Below are 18,660 nucleotides of genomic sequence, written 5' to 3' on the forward strand. Positions count from 1 at the left end.
GACAGTCACAGTCACGCGGCCAAAGCTGCACAAAGGCGCCCTCAAGGCGACTGGGAAATCCAAAGGCGCCCTCCAGGCGACTGGGAAATCACACCCTCGGGTATGGACGTTTCACGGCTCACAATCGGTGAACCTCAGATTTACCTTCAAAATCCGCGTTGTACACACACACACCAGATAAACATCTGAATGCGGTGAAAACGGCGGACGAAGCAAAGAAACCTTGCTCGACGCGCGCGAGTCAAAATGGCCGACGGCCCGTTCTCGAGGTGCAACGGCGCGACGATGATTCTCCTCAGACTCAACCGCCAAAATCTGACACGCAGGTTGATCTGTCACAGCGATAACAACTCTGTCGCAGGAATCCCTTTCCCGGGAAACCCAAAAGTTCGCTAGTGACCGTTCGCTAGCGTTGGCTCAAAACCTCAACGCCGCTCGGCTTCTTCTTGTCCGACTCACTCGCTCCGCCGTCTTTTCCTCTTCTTCCTCTTCGTCGTCGTCCGGTTCCCAATCCGGTTTTCGGTTTCTTTTAACTCGAACTTTTCACCTTTTGAAAACAGTTAATAAACAATAAACCTTTTGAAAACAATAATAGTACATGGAATCAAAAATGTTTACAGTGGATGAAAACCACCACAACGAAAGTGACGAATCCGTAACACTTCCCCCCCCTCAAGAAAAGGTTTGAACATGGTGAAAACTTTCTTTGCAGGCAAAAACTCTTTTAACAAACGAAAGTAAAACTCACACCAAAATCATCAATTCCCGTGAGCAACAATCATTAATATCCCCCAAAATAAAGCAACAAAACTTCCAAACAACCGACAGATATTTCAAAAGTTTTTCACTCTGGACAAAGCATCAGCAACGACATTGTCCCTGCCCTTTACATGCTCAATTTCCAAGTTGAACTCCTGCAAAGCCAAACTCCATCTCATCAACCTCTGGTTTTTATTTTTCATTTTTTGAATGAAGGTTAAGCGGTTGTGATCAAAAATCCAAAGCAAAGCAAATCTATAGCACTTTTTGAAGGAGGCCGAGCTGAGAGCCAGGTTTCATGGTGGTTGGGTAGTGAGGCCTGGAAGTATTCACAACATGGACCCCTTCAGGAACGTGGAGTTCACGGGTTAATCCGTGTAGGAATCTTGGCTCGGCTGCTCCTCGGCTCTCAGCGCTTCCAACTTTTTCCTTGATCACCGTAAGATTCATAATCATCATGACTGTAGTGCCTGTCATCATAGTCACGGGAGTACCGGTCTCCTCCATCCCTGCGACAGTAATAGTCATCCCGTCGGGGGCTGCCAAATTGCGCTGCTGCTGCTGGGAGCCTCCGTAGTAATCACGACTGCGGCCGCCACCAAAACTAAGACTCCCACCCCGGGAGCTTTAGCCACCCCTGAAACTACCTCCACGTTTTCCTCCTCTGTAGCCCCCTCGACGCCCATGGCCTGCCTTTTCTACTGTTATGGTCCGACCATCCAAATCCTTGCCATTCAAAACCTTTTCTGCAGCTTTGGCATCCTTTGTGTTTTCAAATGTGAGAAAGCCAAACCTTCTCGACTTTTGCGTCTCCCTGTCTTTTATCAGCAGCACTTCCAAGGGTGGTCCATATTTGCCGAAGACAGAGTCCAGAACATCTTCCCTTGTGTTGAAGTTCAGTCCACCTACAAAGAGCTTGCCAACATTGCCTCCATCCATGACTTGTGTGTGCTGACACTTAGTTTCAGGGTACTTGACAAGGCGTGACTGTGCAAAGCGTGACGTCAGTACCTTCTCCTTCTCTTCAGAGCGCTTCCTACCCATAGCACGAGTCGCGGCACGGGATGGAAAGATACCCATAATCTCCCGCTCCAACCTTGCGGTGTTATTTTCCATACTAGGCTTTTCAACAAACATCGGATTACCAGAAACTTGACCACCAGCCAAATCATTCCCGATAACAAAAGAGATTCCCTCTGCAGGAAGAGTGGCTTGTAACCCTACGGTGACCGGTCCTGACACCAAATCAGACTTCAAATGGATGACATGAAGTGGACCTTTAACATAGCCACCAACTCCCTGTAAAAGAACACTAACACCAGTTGCCGTCTTCTCTGACAATGGCAAAATGCCCTCAATCATCAAAGATTGATGTGCTCCTGTGTCCCTCAATACCCTAACAGGTCTCTGGTTCGTTAAGTCTCCATCCAGTGACACAAACCCCTCTGAAATAAAAGGTTTGTAACCCTCTTGAACAAGGTCGTTCTGTGATGCCGTAACTTTGGCATGGGAACCTTCACAAGGCACTGTCCTCCAAGGACGATTTCTCGCATTTGCCAATGCATTCGGAGTTGTACTAGTCTAACTCCGCTCCTGATTTTTCCTTTTCAGGGCATAACATTGGGACATCAAATGCCCAGGTTTCTTGCAAAAAACGCAAGTAGGCCCGGAGGAAAAACTCTAGGTCTGCCTCGGGCCCCCTGGAAGATAAGTCTGTCTTGGAACTGTAGTCTTCTGATCCCTAAAAGTCACGGTATCAGATTTGTCCCCATAGTCATCTCGAGGCCGCCTCCATGAATATTTGTTCTCCGCACCTGATTTACCATAACTCCCCTGGCTAACTCGAGGCGGGAGGTTAGGTTTGTGGAACCCCATCCTGTGTGTCAAGGCATAGTCATCTGCCACGGTTGCTGCCTCATACAACTCTGGTACTTTCTTTTCATCCAGATGTACTTTAATGTCCGCGTGGACACACTGTTTGAATTCCTCCACCAAGATCAATGGTCGCAACCGGTTGAAGTCTTTCCCAATCCCCTTCGAATCACACCACCGATCAAACATGGTTTCCTTCATTCTGGCAAACTCCACATGGGTCTCACTCTCTCCCTCTTCCTGGCATTCCGGAATTTCTGCCGGTAAGCGTCAGGGACCAATTCATAGGCTTTGAGAATGGTTTTTCTTCACTATCTCATAATCTGCACATTGGTCAATCGGTAAAGCCGAATAGATATCTTGAGCTTTACCCACCAGAACACTTTGCACTAACATAGTCCAGGACCCCACAGGCCATTTTAGCATTTGAGCCACTTAATCAAAGTGTAAAAAAAACTTGGCTTCCTCCTTTTCATTGAAGGGTGGAACCAGCGTCCAATGCCTCCCAACATCCCAAGTGTTCTGACTAGTTGTCGAACTAGCCGGCATGGATACGACTTCTCTCCGTTCTCCCATTAAATCCAGTTCCTTGAGTTTAAGTTCCTTCTGATACTCCATGTCACGTTCCTTTAACTCCCTTTCGGCTCTCCTTTCCTCTGCTCTTTCCTTTGCTCTTCTTTCTTGTTCAGCTCTCCTTTCCTCGGTTCTTCTCTCCTCGAGTTCTCGTTCCTATTCTACTCTTCTTTCCTCGAGTTCCCTATCAGCTCTCCTTTCCTTTGTGCTTCTCTCCTCGAGTTCTAATTCCTGTTCTACTCTTCTTTCCTCGAGTTCCCTTTCAGCTCTCCTTTCCTCTGCCTTTAACCTTTCCTGGCTCTGCAGTTGCATCTCCATTTTCCGGAGCTCCACATTTTCTTTTTCCTCGGGTAACCAATCCAAGGCTACCTCTTTCCATGTTCCTTGTCCCACCAGAGATTCTACCACCAATGTCTGCATCTCTGCTTTCTTCATATGAGCTCGGACCTCCAAGTTAAAATGCTTGGCCAATATCAAGAGTTCCGATCTTTTTAACGCTTGGAACTGTGCCTCATTAGGGGATTGCCGCAAACTGTTCTACGTCAAACACCATGGTGACTATTTGTTAACACCTGTTAACCTTCACACAAAAATTTCCCAAAAAAATTTTCTCTTGAAAAATTTGGGAATGTTAGAAAAATTCCAAATTTGGGAATTTTGGGAATGTTAGGGAATTCTATCCCGGACGAATGTTAGGGAATTTAATCCCGGACGAGATTTAGGGAATGTTGACCACAAAGACGAGGCCCCAATTTCAATTTGGGCCAATTTTGGACGAGCCCCCAATATCCCGGACGAGCCCCCAATTTCTGTTACGTGCTCCTCCCCAAACCCCCTGGTCACGGTGTACCTCCGAGCCCCGAGAGGAGTCACGGCAGAAAAATGTGTTATTCTGTACGTCAAAGATCAATGGTGAAGCCACACCAATTGTTACTTACAAACAAATATTGTATTAAGATCACACAAGAATAACAGTACAACAATAATAGTAATCAAAAGTACAATCAATTTATATCCGATGATGGTACCATCAGTTTCGTAATATATAACTCACTGTGTGTGCTCCAAGTGAGTGAAACAAGAACATTCCCAATGTCTCTTTCCCGGCTTGAAACCAAAGTTGATTCCGGCTTCAAGCCAAAGTCGATCCCGGCTTCAAGCCAAAGTCGATCCGCTCCAGCGATCGTCAGAACGATGTCCAATCGAGATCAGAATCCCGTTCAAATGACAGTCACAGTCACGCGGCCAAAGCTGCACAAAGGCGCCCTCAAGGCAACTGGGAAATCCAAAGGCGCCCTCCAGGCGACTGGGAAATCACACCCTCGGGTATGGACGATTCACGGCTCACAGTCGGCGAACCTCAGATTTATCTTCAAAATCCGCGTTGCACACACACACACACCAGATAAACGTCTGAATGCGGTGAAAACGGCGGACGAAGCAAAGAAACCTTGCTCGACGCGCAACGCGCGCAAGTCAAAATGGCCGATGGCCCGTTCTCGAGGCGCAACGGCGCGACGATTATTCTCCTCGGACTCAACCGCCAAAACCTGACACGCAGGTTGATCTGTCACAGCGATAACAACTCTGTCGCAGGAATCCCTTTCCCGGGAAACCCAAAAGTTCGCTTGTGACCTCCGTTTGCTAGCGTTGGCTCAAAACCTCAACGCCGCTCGTCTTCTTCTTGTCCGACTCACTCGCTCTGCCTTCTTTTCCTCTTCTTCCTCTTCGTCGTCGTCCGGTTCCCGATCCTGTTTTCGGTTTCTTTTAACTCTAACTTTTTCACCTTTTGAAAACAGTTCATAAACAATAAACCTTTTGAAAACAATAATAGTACATGGAATCAAAAATGCTTACAGTGGATGAAAACCACCACAATGGAAGTGACGAATCCGTAACACCATGTACTATTATTGTTGTCGTTCAAGGGAAATGGAGATTACTATTTTCAAAATGTAAAAAAGTTAATGTTTTAAATGAAACCGGACCGGACGAAGAGGAAGAGGAGGAAGAAAAGGCGGAGCGAGTGAGTCGGACAAGAAGCCAAGCTGCTTCACGGTCCTGAGCGAACGTTGGTGAACGGGAGTCACAAGTGAACGTTGAGTTTCCCGGGAAAGGGATTCCTGCGACAGAGTTGTTATCGCTGTGACAGATAAACCTATGTGACAGGTTTTGCGGTTGATTCCGAAGAGAATCGTCGGGAGTGCCGTTACGCCACGAGAACGGGCCGTCGGCCATATTTTGTACCTCGCGCAGGATTTGCGCTTCGCTCAAGGGTTTTCACTTCGCTTCAACCATTTTCACCACATTCAGACGTTAATCTGGTGTGTGTGTGTGTGTGTGTAACGTGGTTTTTGAGTGGAAAATCTGCAGTTCGCCGACTGGGAGCCGTGGAACGTCCATACCCGAGGGTGTGATTTACCAGTCGCCTTGAGGGCACCTTTGCGCAGCTTTGGCAGCGTGACTGTGACTGTCATCCGAACGGGATTCTGGTCTCGACTAGACATCATTCTGACGATTACTGGAGCGGATCGACTTTGGCTTGATGCCGGAATAGAGACATTGGGAATGTTCTTCTTTTCGCTCACTTGGAGTTATATTGGAGTTATATGAGTTATATTGTACAAACCTGATGGTACCATCATAGGAAAAAATATTGGTTGTACAATTGATTCCTGTTGTTGTTGTACTGTTATTCTTGTATGATCTTAATACAATACTTGTTTGTTGGTAACAATTGGTGTGGTTTCACCATTGATCTTTGACATACAGAATAACACATCTTTCTGCCGTGACTCCTCTCGTTGGGGAGGATCACGTAACACATGGCTTGGTTTTTGCTCTGATATGCATTGTCAGCTGTGAGACTTTATATAGACAGGTGTGTGCCTTTCCAAATCATGTCCAATCAATTGAATTTACCACAGGTGGACTCCAATCAAGGTGTAGAAACATCTCAAAGATGATCAAGAGAAATGGGAGGCACCTGAGCTAAATTTCAAGTGTCATAGCAAAGGGTCTGAATACTTATGTCAATGTGATATTTCAGTTTTTTCTTTTTAATAAATTTGCAAAACTTTCTAAAATCCTGTTTTCTCTTTGTCATTATGGGGTATTGAGTGTAGATTGATGAGGGAAAAAATTAATTGAAACGATTTCAGCATAAGGCTGCAACATCATAAAATGTGAAAAAAGTGAAGGGGTCTGAATACTTTCTGAATGCACTGTACATGGCTTTATTAAAAGTTACAAGAACAAGTTTGATTTAAGGGCGTTTCGCCAATTTTTCATGGAGTGGAGTTATGCCCTTTTTGAACTTCCAAATATCACATATTATACATGGGTCAGTTTTATTTACTTTTCCCCTTACCCTTTATAATGGTAACCAAGGACTTATCTGCCTTTATGGTTTTCGTTGTGGTAGTATTTTAAGCTCGTAGGATGTCATATGCAGAAACAAACAAGGAGTAGTGTTCATACCGAAGGCTCCTGCTGTTTATTCCAAAGAAGTTCCGAAAATCTCCTGAAGGCTCCGTGAAAGGCTCCATGAAACACTTTTTAATCCTTTCACGAATAGCACTTATACGCAGTTAAGGATGTGGAATGGACCTCGTCACACAGATGGCCCGTGGTTCGCTATGAACCTCGCAACACAGGTATGGGCCCTGCAACGCATATGGCCCCTGCAACGCAGATCGCCCCGTGGTTCGGTATGAACCTCGCAACACAGTAATAGCTTTACAACATGATTTAAGATTTGCAGTTCTCTAAGTTTTATACATTTGAAGGGAGTCACGGGCCTGTCATCGAGCAAGTCGAAGGGTCAAAAAGAGAGAAAAAGCCGTACATCCGCCCAACTTGCTCTGCCCAGAGGCTAAAGGGATTTAAATATTTAACCAACCTACTGACGTTATACCCTTTAACATTACTGAAATGAAACTTGGTACATGGATTTATTATGTTAAGTTACAGAACAAGTTCGACTTTCAGGGCGTTCCATCGATTTTTAAAATTTGTTTAACAAAAAAAATATATATATATTGTTACAGACACGACTTTGATGTTATGGTGGGCCGAGCGGAATGGCCGCCGTGTCCGCACAAGTTACCCGATTATACTCGAACGTTGCCGAGTCGCGCTACGCTAAATCAATGAAGGAAAAGGACACAACGGCTGGGATTAAAATGACACGACACCAGGGATACGGTTCTCAAGACCTCCGGAGGAGGTTATATTAGGGCGGAAGGTCAGATTACAACGACAAGAGGGACAGCATAGAAAGGCAGGCACTTAGACACACTCTTATATTAGCCCCGACAGACGACAGATAAACGGGACAAAACTGACTCACACGGGGATTGATGGCAAGGAGGGGCAGGTCTTCGATGGCTCAAGGTGCACCTTGGCTCAGGGGCAAAATCGACCCGGTCCAGTCCAAAGATGCGGGAGGTCTCACTCAGCGCTCGGAGGTGGTGACTTGTCTTCTCAAGCTGGGGGCGCATCTGACGTCACGTCCGGTAAGTCGCTGCGTATATCCGGCGGGGAGTGACACGCCCTCGGCTCGTTAGCTCCGCCCCAGATGGAATCGGTCCGCCCTTCTTATTGGGTGCGGGGGGGTTACCAGGCTCCGCCCTTGACGAGGAGCTGACAGCCAGCCCCTTCGTGGTAACCCCGTCGGAGCGCATGGTCAATGGCGGCTAACCGAGCCGGTGTGAGGACGCACACTCCCCCGCGCCGCGCCGCCCCCATTCTCCTCTGTTGTTGTAGTTGTAGTTGTTGTTGTTGTTGTTGTAGTTGTTGTTTGGGGAAGAAGATGGGAGGAGGTATGGGAAGGTCCTAAACTCAGTACTGGTGCCATATAATCACATTCTGGTGCAACGAAGAGTCAGAATTAATGGAAACGAGTCCTTAACTGACATAGACTAAGAATAACTAGCAAGATGTCCGAAAGTTGTCTACGTGAGATGCGGTGGACCTGGGCACGACATTTAATGGGGGAAAAAGGGGAAGGTCGGTTCTACAGAGTGTTGTTTACAGGCAATGGGACTAGGGAATGGGGGATTGGGGATAGTTGGGGAGTATTGGGGAAATAGGGGAATATTGACAAGCGGATATGGAGGCCAAATGCCATATCCGCAACATTGCACCCTTCTCTACCCTCGGGGCGTCCCGACCCGATAAATTTTTACCTACTTTAGTGTGGCACTCAGATGTAGTTCCCTCTACTATTAACTCTACCCTGAGTGCGACAGTTTTACAGATGTTCACAAATGAGTAAATATGTCCCCCTGCGACGTTGCACCCTTCTCCTCACAGAAACACACCCACAGGATAACCGAATCGCGGAAAGAATTCTCAAACTAAACATACAGCCGGTAGGGAGCATTATTTACAAGACTACGCTGATATTTACACTACGATCCAGGACCTGTTTTTGGAGGAACACATGCAGATGTTATGCATAGAGAGAGCACGCATGCCAGCATCGATACACCAACCCACGAGTGCTCTGTGGCCTTACGGCCTTTAATAATGTGCAGAGCACCCCTTCCAAGCACCAAAAGCACCACCCCATCACACAGTCAGCACCATCCGGTGCACCAATAAAGTGTCTAGTAATCATGGTGTGGTGTCGCAGCCGGCCGATGTTCTGCCGCTGGTCTTGCCTTCGTGTGGTGCACTTGGCCTTCGTACTTCTTTCAAAAATAAAGAAAGGCGCCAACCGCGTCCATTTCTTTATTGTGGCCTTCAGGGGGCCAACTAAAAGTGGTTCACCTGTTTGGCATAGGTGCCACGTTGACCCAGAGGTCCATCAATGGGTGGTGCTTGGCCGCAAAAAAAACTGCGGTCCATGGTGGGCGGCCACAAACATTGCGGTCCATATGGCGTATCGATCCAGACAGCAAGCAGCGAAAGTGCAGGCCCACAACTGCGGAGCCAGCACCTCTCTCTCCTCTCTCTCTGCCCCAAAGCCAGATCCTCGGAGGTGGGAGACAAAAGAAGCAGACAAGTGAGTAAGGTGGTAAGGGCGCAAAAGTGCACGCAATGTAAGGTAATGCACACTGGGGGCACATGGGAACCAGGTGAGACAGGTACGTTCCTACCGTACGCCCCCCCCCCCCCCCCACCAGGTAACCTACATGGCCCCTACCTTACCCCTTACTGTATCCACAAAACACAACACTACCCATAAACATCTATTTTACTAATCAACAAACGTCCCTACTGTCTTCCCCGTTCCTCCCATAAACCAAATTCGTCTTCTCTCCCTCCTAACCAATCAAATTTGCTATTTCCAACTCTCATCAAAATTTGCCATCTCCAACTCAACATCATAATTTGCCATCACCAATTCATCATCAGTCCCTCCTAGGGAGGGAGAGATGGAATCACCCCAATGTCTCATCCACGTCGTGATGCGTCTCACAAATCCTCACAGCAATTCTCATTTCCTGCACACAGAACAAAGAAAACACAGGTGTGGAGTCATCATCATCACCACAGGCAAGTGGCTGCGCATGGTGCGACAGGTTCATCAATCCTAACTATTTCCTAAATGACTAACAACTTTACACTACCCGGGGTCTTTCTCCGGCCAAACCATTGGCCCTCTTACACTATGGGTTCTAAAAACCAATTCCCATTGGCCAAACTGTGGTGCTTTTCAATTTGGGGTCTCACTCCCCCGATTCATCTCCCGGTGCCCTCGCACAATTTCTGGGCTGTGGCGTGTACCTCTCCCAGTGGGTCTACCCACCTGCACACCCCCACCACTGCAGTTGCCTCCGAGCTTACCTGCTCCTTACCCTAACCTAACTACCTGGGGAAGGCCCTCTGGCGCTCTCCCCACTCGGTGCCCTCTCTGGCACTGGGCTGCCCGATCCACACCCGGGATCCTCAGGCACCCACTCACAACTACCGGCTCCCAGAGCCCACCTGCGGCCTCACCTGGCCGACATCCTCACAGTGGTGGAGTGCCCAACCAACTACACACACTAACAGGCTACACGCCCAGCCATTTCCACAACACTAATGCACCCATCCACAATACCATTCTGTCACCCGCACCACAGATGCCAATATCCAACCACAATTTACCTGTACCCTCTACCTAACACTTACACTACCCGCCACGGGTATCCGTGATGGGGGTCCACTCTTCCCCCATTCACACCTTCGCACCATGCACACCACTCCGTACCACTTACTCCAACTCTCTCCACACACCTGTACTTGCACACCTGTGCTCTCATTCTTGGTGCCGCCTGCACCCTTCTCTCCCCAAGCGCATTCGCGCTGATCCACAACACTCATTACTCACACACTGCTCCACACACCTGTCCAGTTGCACACCTGTGCAATCACACCTGTCCAGTTGCACACCTGTGCAATCACACCTGTTCAATTCTCACACACACGGCATCATCTCAGCTAACTACTCCCTTCTGAAACTTGCGCTTCCCAGTCGTCCCTTTAAACTATTGCGCTCCCACGTCATTATCATCCATACTAATCTACCTGCGTCCCCACTACAGGTATCAGTCACTAACTAAACTTAACGTCACCTAATGTCATCTTCTAGGGCCCTATCAATATAACCTAACCCACCCGGGCTAGTTTTCACTGCCATACACCCCATAAGCTATTGCTCCTTTGCCCCCCCCATGGGAAGGGTGGCAGGGATGCCACCCTTACCCACCGGGCCTATCGCTCCTCAATTCCCCAGTCCTCTGGCACTAATAAGCCCCCCTTATTCAGAGGTACTGGGTCCCGCCTCGGCATCTAAAGCCGAGGCAATCCACGGGGGCGCCTGCTCGCCGGTGTAAGGCCTTATCCGGTCGGCGTGGACGATCCGAGGGAGGGCTCGTAGCCCCATTTTAATCTTAATGACCACGTCACAGATTTGCGACAGGACGACTCCTGGGCCTTGCCAGGGGGAGGTGAGCTTTGGGCACCTTCCCTTCCGCCTCCGGGGATTAAAGAACCAAATCTTCATCCCCGGAGCGTATTGACTCCCCTGGCTCCGGTCGTCGTACCTGCGCTTCATCTTTTCCCCCGCCAGATGGAGTTGGCGGCGGGCGAAGGCATGGACTAGCTCCATGCCTTCCTCTAGGTGACGTGCGTACCCCTCCCTCGGCGGGTTAACCACTGTGTCTGGCACGGGACCGCATAGCAAGTCGGCGGGAGCCCGTAACTCCCGCCCATACATAAGCAACGCTGGACTGCATGCGGTGGCCCCGTGCTGGCTGGTTCGGTAGGCCATAAGCAAATAAGGGAGATGTTCGTCCCAGTCATCCTGACGGGTGGCGGTGAACAGTGCCAGTTGTTGTATCAATGTTCTGTTGAACCGTTCCACCATCCCGTCAGATTGTGGCCGCAAGGGCGTGGTTCTTGTTTTCCGAATTGACAGGAGACTGCACACATCTTTTAGCAATTTGCTCTCAAAATTTCGTCCCTGGTCGGTGTGCAACTCCTGTGGAATCACATGCCGGCACACAAATCCTTCCACGAAGGCCTGCGCTACCACCCCTGCTTCTTGGTTGGGGAGGGCGTAGGCCTCCGGCCACTTGGTGAAGTAGTCCATCACAACGAGGATGTACTTATTACCTAGGCGGGTGCGGGGTAGTGGGCCTAAGATATCCATGGCCACCCGCTCTAGGGGGGCCCCCACCTGGTGTAATTGAAGGGGGGCCCTCATCCTCCGTGCTGGTCCCTTTTTGGCAGTACAGGCGTCGCATCTCCGACACCAGTCCTGTATGTCGCGCCCCATATTCACCCAATAAAACCTCCGGCGTACCCGCGATATTGTCTTTGTCCTGCCCAAATGGCCGCCGGAGCGGGTACCATGCACCTGTTGCAATATGACGTTCTTGAATTTGTCAGGGACTATCACCAGCCAGGAAGTTCTATCAGAGGGAACCTCCACCCACTTGCGATACAAGATGTTATCCTTCAATTCCAGGGTCTGCCACTGAGCCCAATATGCCTTTGTTTGTGCCCCGAGGGGGGTGACCTCTTCCCCCTTTGGTCTTTGCCCCAATTTGACCCAATTGAATACTGGCCCCAGGACAGGATCCTCCTGCTGGGCCGTGCTCCATGCCAAAGTTCCGAATTCCTCATCTGCGGTTAGTGGCAAAATTGGCCCTCTCACCCGGGTTGCCCGGACAACGAGGGTCGGGTCCGAATCGCCCAATTGTTCCCTAAAGGCCCTCATTTGCAGGAGGAAAAGGTTCGAATCCACCAGGGGCGCTGCCACGGTCGCGGGCGCGGTCGCCGTGACCAGCGAGGCGCCATTTTGTGCGTCTGCTACCCTCGCTGCTTCGCTCTCCTCGCGTCCCTCAATTTGGTCCTGGACCGCCATAGCGCGACTTTCAAAATTCGGGTTTTTATTTCCGTAAAACAAATCAAATTTCGCTGTTATAATTTTGAGCGCGTAAAACGCGCTCCGGATCGAATTTTACTTCCCAACACCAAAATGTTACCCTAATGGTACACTTGGTGTTCCAAAATTTGGGCTAAATGAATTTAGTCCCAGGTCCGAATCCGACACTCCTGACACCAATTGTTACAGACACGACTTTGATGTTATGGTGGGCCGAGCGGAATGGCCGCCGTGTCCGCACAAGTTACCCGATTATACTCGAACGTTGCCGAGTCGCGCTACGCTAAATCAATGAAGGAAAAGGACACAACGGCTGGGATTAAAACGACACGACACCAGGGATACGGTTCTCAAGACCTCCGGAGGAGGTTATATTAGGGCGGAAGGTCAGATTACAACGACAAGAGGGACAGCATAGAAAGGCAGGCACTTAGACACACTCTTATATTAGCCCCGACAGACGACAGATAAACGGGACAAAACTGACTCACACGGGGATTGATGGCAAGGAGGGGCAGGTCTTCGATGGCTCAAGGTGCACCTTGGCTCAGGGGCAAAATCGACCCGGTCCAGTCCAAAGATGCGGGAGGTCTCACTCAGCGCTCGGAGGTGGTGACTTGTCTTCTCAAGCTGGGGGCGCATCTGACGTCACGTCCGGTAAGTCGCTGCGTATATCCGGCGGGGAGTGACACGCCCTCGGCTCGTTAGCTCCGCCCCAGATGGAATCGGTCCGCCCTTCTTATTGGGTGCGGGGGGGTTACCAGGCTCCGCCCTTGACGAGGAGCTGCCAGCCCCTTCGTGGTAACCCCGTCGGAGCGCATGGTCAATGGCGGCTAACCGAGCCGGTGTGAGGACGCACACTCCCCCGCGCCGCGCCGCCCCCATTCTCCTCTGTTGTTGTAGTTGTTGTTGTTGTTGTAGTTGTTGTTTGGGGAAGAAGATGGGAGGAGGTATGGGAAGGTCCTAAACTCACTACTGGTGCCATATAATCACATTCTGGTGCAACGAAGAGTCAGAATTAATGGAAACGAGTCCTTAACTGACATAGACTAAGAATAACTAGCAAGATGTCCGAAAGTTGTCTACGTGAGATGCGGTGGACCTGGGCACGACATTTAATGGGGGAAAAAGGGGATGGTCGGTTCTACAGAGTGTTGTTTACAGGCAATGGGACTAGGGAATGGGGGATTGGGGATAGTTGGGGAGTATTGGGGAAATAGGGGAATATTGACAAGCGATATGGAGGCCAAATGCCATATCCGCAACAATATTCATTGGCTTCGTGTACTAGGGGACATGTATTGCAAAGCAACTCTTGCTCTTGTTTTTAATTGGTGCCACAATCTTTCTTTTCTTTCTTTTGGTGGGCATGGCCATTTTGTTTGGATCTGCTCACACGCCTCTCATGCAGGTCGACAACCCTATTTGCATGCTGAATCAAGAAATGAGCAAGTGTTTTCTTCAGGCAAGGAATCCATCCGAAAAATACAAGGTGTGTTTGTTTGCCTGGTCTTTGGTTAGATATTGTTACGTTTGTGGAGGGAAGGTGAAAGAATACCGTAGGAAAAGTAGAACTGTATAGGATGGATCGTGTGACGCGTAGGAGAAATTTTGATGTAATAAATAGGGAAACTGTAGCTTTAGGTTGTTTATGTGTTCACCAGACGGGGAGTGGTGTTGGGCTAATTATCGCTCGGGATTAAGGCTAGTTCTCCCCAGTGCTTGATTACCCCCCTGTAATCTTTCCCTTTACGTTTTGCTGCCAAAGCCGGCCATGAAAACCTCAGTTTAATTGCAATTAACCATGGCCGGCCATGAAAGGCACCTTTAAACGACAACAACCATGCTAGCAAGAAGCAAACGTGTTCGTGGACTCGGCCGCACCCCCAACGGACCTCATAGGCAAAAGGCCCCGCCTACGAGTGAGGCGGGTAATCGGGGGGTGGGGTGGGTGGGGCTCAAGGGGGGGGCAGAGAGGAAAGCCGGCAGGCCACGCCCAGAGATACGCAATTGGACGGTTGGAGGTGGGCGATCTAAATGTGAAGCATGTTTGTTGATTGGCTCTAAAGAGTGAAGAAGAAGAGTCGCTCTCTTGCTCTTGGCTCAAACAGGAAGGCTTGGCCATTTTGGGACGTGCGAGCTTTTGCTGTGCCAGCGTGAGGAGGTTTTGGCGGCTGTGGTGCTCTTTAGGGGAGATGGGGCCGCGTTTTGCTTGCCAGGCTAAAGAATCGAAAGGAGGCCATTTTGACGACTTGCCTCACGCCTGGGCGTTTTCGACGCACGGTGCCGCCTCCATTTTGGGGCGCTTTGATGCATGGGCCTTTCACCGGCCATCGTCACCCTGCACTGCCGACCTCACCAAAATAACTTGTTGGACAAGCTAAGTGCACTAAAAAGGAAATTTTATTTTATTTTATCTTTCTCCTATGTATCCGTCTTCGAGTCCGCTTGTGAGGATCCTCAAAATAGAATTTTAGCTTTACTTCAACCTTTATTTCTGTTCGCGATTTATGTTCATTAAACTATTTGTTGAATTTACTGTGTTTGCATGTTTTGTGGTTTCGGAATAAACCCGTGTGTTCTGTTCAGCGAAACGTCTCGTATCCCTTCATCCTGCACGTGTAAAATAACCGCCATATATTCGGCTGCTCACCTCAGGAGTTAAAGGAAGTTCGGCTATTCGTCCAAGGCTGGTCTTAATTAGCAAAGGACAGGACAATATTTTGGCGGTGACACTTCAAGGTTTGCCAGTTGATTGGTCGGCTTTGACTCTTGCCAAGAGTCGGCAAGCATTTCTTGTTTTGAGACAAAAAGTACACCCGCTCACTACAGGAGCGGCAGGGGGAGTCGTGTTATTGTCCTTATTATTATCGCCAATTATTATTACTTTTACTTATGTTAGATCAGGTCATTCAAAAGATCAGACCGTGACTCACCATTCTAAACTCCCTCTAATAAAATTTACTTCTGTAAGGGTGTCGGGGTGGAGGTAGGGAGGGGAGCAGTGGGGGGGGGGGGGGGGGGGCAATATCGTAAATCACAAAACCTCTTGGGGAGTGGGGATATTGTTTCGCAATATCATTAATATTATGCTATTATCGTAAGTGTTGTTATTACCCTCGCCAAATGAGAGGGTATTGCATTTGAGTCCGTTTGTTTGTCTGTCTGTCTGTTTGTTTGTCTGTCTTTTTGTCCGCACAAAATAAATATGATTTTCTCTGCAACTGTTGGTCCGATTGGCAGGAAAGCTTCGCCATAGGTGTGCCTCCTCCAGTAGGATTTTTTAAATTTTTTTGAGTACAGAGTTGAGGCTCGTATAAGAGCGAACACATTAAACATGAAAACGTGCACGGACACATAAAACATACAATAAAGGGAGTGGGAGACAAGAGGGAGAGAGAGAGAGAAAGGAAAGCATACAAGCACACCAACAGTAGAGAACAGGGATGTCGGTAGATCTGTGGAAGAGAGAGGGTTGGGGAGGGGTACACGGTATAAAGCAAATTAACACGATTAGGAATTTCAGGAAAGAAGGTGGAGATTGAAAGAGTTGGATTTGGGGTGTTTTAACGGGGGTAGAAAAGATCAAGGTTTTGGATGGGGGAAGATAACAGATGGTGGTGAACAGCTGTTTTAAAGACCTGAAGGGAGGAGAGGGATTTAAGAGAGTGTGGGAGTTTGTTCCAGAGGTGGGAAAAAGGAGGAATGAAAGGGTGAAGGTGAGCAGAGTCTTGATTTTTGCAGTTTTACCAGAAGAGGGTTTCTGGCAGATCTTGTGCATCCTGAAGGAATATATGGGGGACAGAGCTGGGGGAGTTAGGCTGGAGTGGAGTTGGCAGAGGACAGAAAGACCACCAACCTAACCTGCCTGCGATGAGTGAGTGAACGGCCCTCAGAATCGGCTTCATCACGGGAGATACCAATGATTCTGAAAGCTTTGGTTTCAACAGCATGAAGCCGAGCTAGGTGTGAGACAGGAGCACCAGCCCAGAGGGGAGTGCAGTATTCCATTGAGCTGTGGATGAAAGCTTTGTATGTGGTGAGGAGCTTAAAAGTGCCCAGAAAGGACTTCGCACGATGGAGGATGCCCATTCGGCGACTGGTTTTGAAGTCCAGTTTGGCAATGTGGTTTTCCCAGGAAAGATGGCAGGTCGTGAGACCCAAAAGCATGAGTGACAGAACTTCTTCAAGAGGATTGTTGAGAGGGTAGATGGGAGCGCTTTCCAGATGGTCTTTTCGGAAAGACATAGTGAGAGTGTGAGGGTTGTCAGGATTGAAAGACATGTTCCACTTGTTTGACCAGTTTGTGATTTTGTCCAGGTGTGCAGAGAGTGAGGAGGCTACTGCCTGCTGATCTGAGGGTTGAGATATGGAGAGGCAGAGAGTTGAGTCATGAGCAAAGAGATAGGATTTAACAGAGAGTCGGAGAGATCATCAATGAAAACCAGAAAGAGCACAGAGCCCTGAACACTGCCTTGAGGAACTCCAGCCTGAACAGGAAGGGGGAGATGAGAGGATTCCATCCAGGGCCACACGTTGACTGTGACCGGAGAGGAAGTCCGCAAACCATGTGTGGAGATTTGCATGGATACCATAAGAGGAGAGTTTGGTGAGCAGGGTGGGGTGCAAGACCGTATCAAAGGCACGAGATATGTCAAGGGAGACTGCTCTGATTTCCTGTTTGGCATTGAGGACCTCCATCCATTTTTGAGAAAACAGAAGCAGCATGTCCAGAGTAGAGTGACCTGGTCTGAATCCAAATTGATGATCCGAGATCGAGCCATTGGAGAAGAGGAAGGATTTAATATCACAAGCGATGATGGATTCCATGACCCTGCTGATGATTGGGAACAGGCTGATTGGTCTGTAGTTGCAGGGATTTGTTTTTTCCCTGCCACCGAAGGTGGATGGAGGTTATGTTTTCGCCCCTGTCTGTTTGTCTGTCTGTCTATTTGTCTGTCTGTTTGTCTGTCTGTCTGTGATCAAGATATCTCAAAATGTTGTGGACGGGTCTGAGAACAGGATATCTCAACAAAATTGTGGACGGATTCAAACAAAAGCTGGCGTAGAGGTAGTGTATGTGACAAGGACGAAATGATAAGATTTTGGTGAAGATCCAGATTCGGATCTGGCAACTATCATTTGACTCGAAGGTCTCAAGAAACTCATTTTGCAATAAATGTTCGTTTCCCATGAATCGTACACTTTTCAAAATCCAATCTCACCCCTCCCCTCCAAATCTTCCCCATCACCCTTTCCCTCCAAAACTTCCCCATCACCCCTCCTCTCCAAAACTTCCCCATCACCCCTCCCTTCCAAATCTACCACCTTGCCCCTCCCATCCAAATCTTCCCCATCACCCATCTCTTTCAAATATTGCCCCTTGCCCCTCCCCTCCAAATCTTCCCCATCACCCATCTCCTTCAAATATTACCCCTTGCCCCTCCCCTCCAAATCTTCCCCATCACCCATCCCTTTCAAATCTTGCCCCTCCCCTCCAAATCTTCCCCATCACCCCTTCCCTCCAAAACTTCCCCCTTGCCCCTCCCCTCCAAATCTTCCCCATCACCCATCCCTTTCAAATCTCCCCCCTTGCCTCTTCCCTCCTAAACTCCCCCCACACCCCTCCCCTCCGAGACTCTCCCTCGCTCCTCCCCTCCTAGACTCCCCTCTCACCCCTCCTCCTCAAAGCGTCCTCCCCGCTTCTTCCCCCTTCCAACTTTCACCTTCATCTCCCCCAACCTTCTGCCTCGCTCTTCCCCCTCCTCAAATAACACCTCACTGTGCCTCACCCAATCACCATCAAACCTTTTGTCTGCCCCATTCTTCCCTTTCTGCAAGCTATTCTGAAATCTCTGACACACCTTCAACAGCTCTCCCTACCTCTTCCTCCTCTTCCACATCTCACCCTACCCCTCCCCCCCCCCTCCCCTGTTCTGTATCCGATGCTCCCCCTTCCTCTTCATTAACGGTATGGACCTCAAACATCCGGGGCCTTCGCTCAAACTTGACTGATCTCTCCATACAGGTTGTTTCTGACAAACCAGACGTGATCTGCTGAACAGAAACGTTCC

The 18,660-nt window shown here is 49.0% G+C and overlaps 1 protein-coding gene across 2 annotated transcripts in view; it reads left to right on the top strand.

Moving 5' to 3' along the window:
* Positions 1 to 18,660, top strand: part of SMC6 (structural maintenance of chromosomes 6) — a 203,192-nt gene that overhangs the window by 33,631 nt on the left and 150,901 nt on the right. For both annotated transcript variants that reach the window (XR_013622661.1, XM_078773238.1), the window contains exon 7: positions 13,998 to 14,078. Coding sequence is in view for 1 of the 2 variants with exons in the window: in XM_078773238.1 (XP_078629364.1) it covers positions 13,998 to 14,078 (81 nt within the window). In the remaining variant the exon portion in view is untranslated. The remainder of the gene's footprint in view (positions 1 to 13,997; positions 14,079 to 18,660) is intronic.

This window comes from Myxine glutinosa, chromosome 2 (assembly GCF_964187855.1).
Source record: "Myxine glutinosa chromosome 2, kmMyxGlut1.1, whole genome shotgun sequence".
NCBI lineage: Eukaryota > Metazoa > Chordata > Myxini > Myxiniformes > Myxinidae > Myxine > Myxine glutinosa.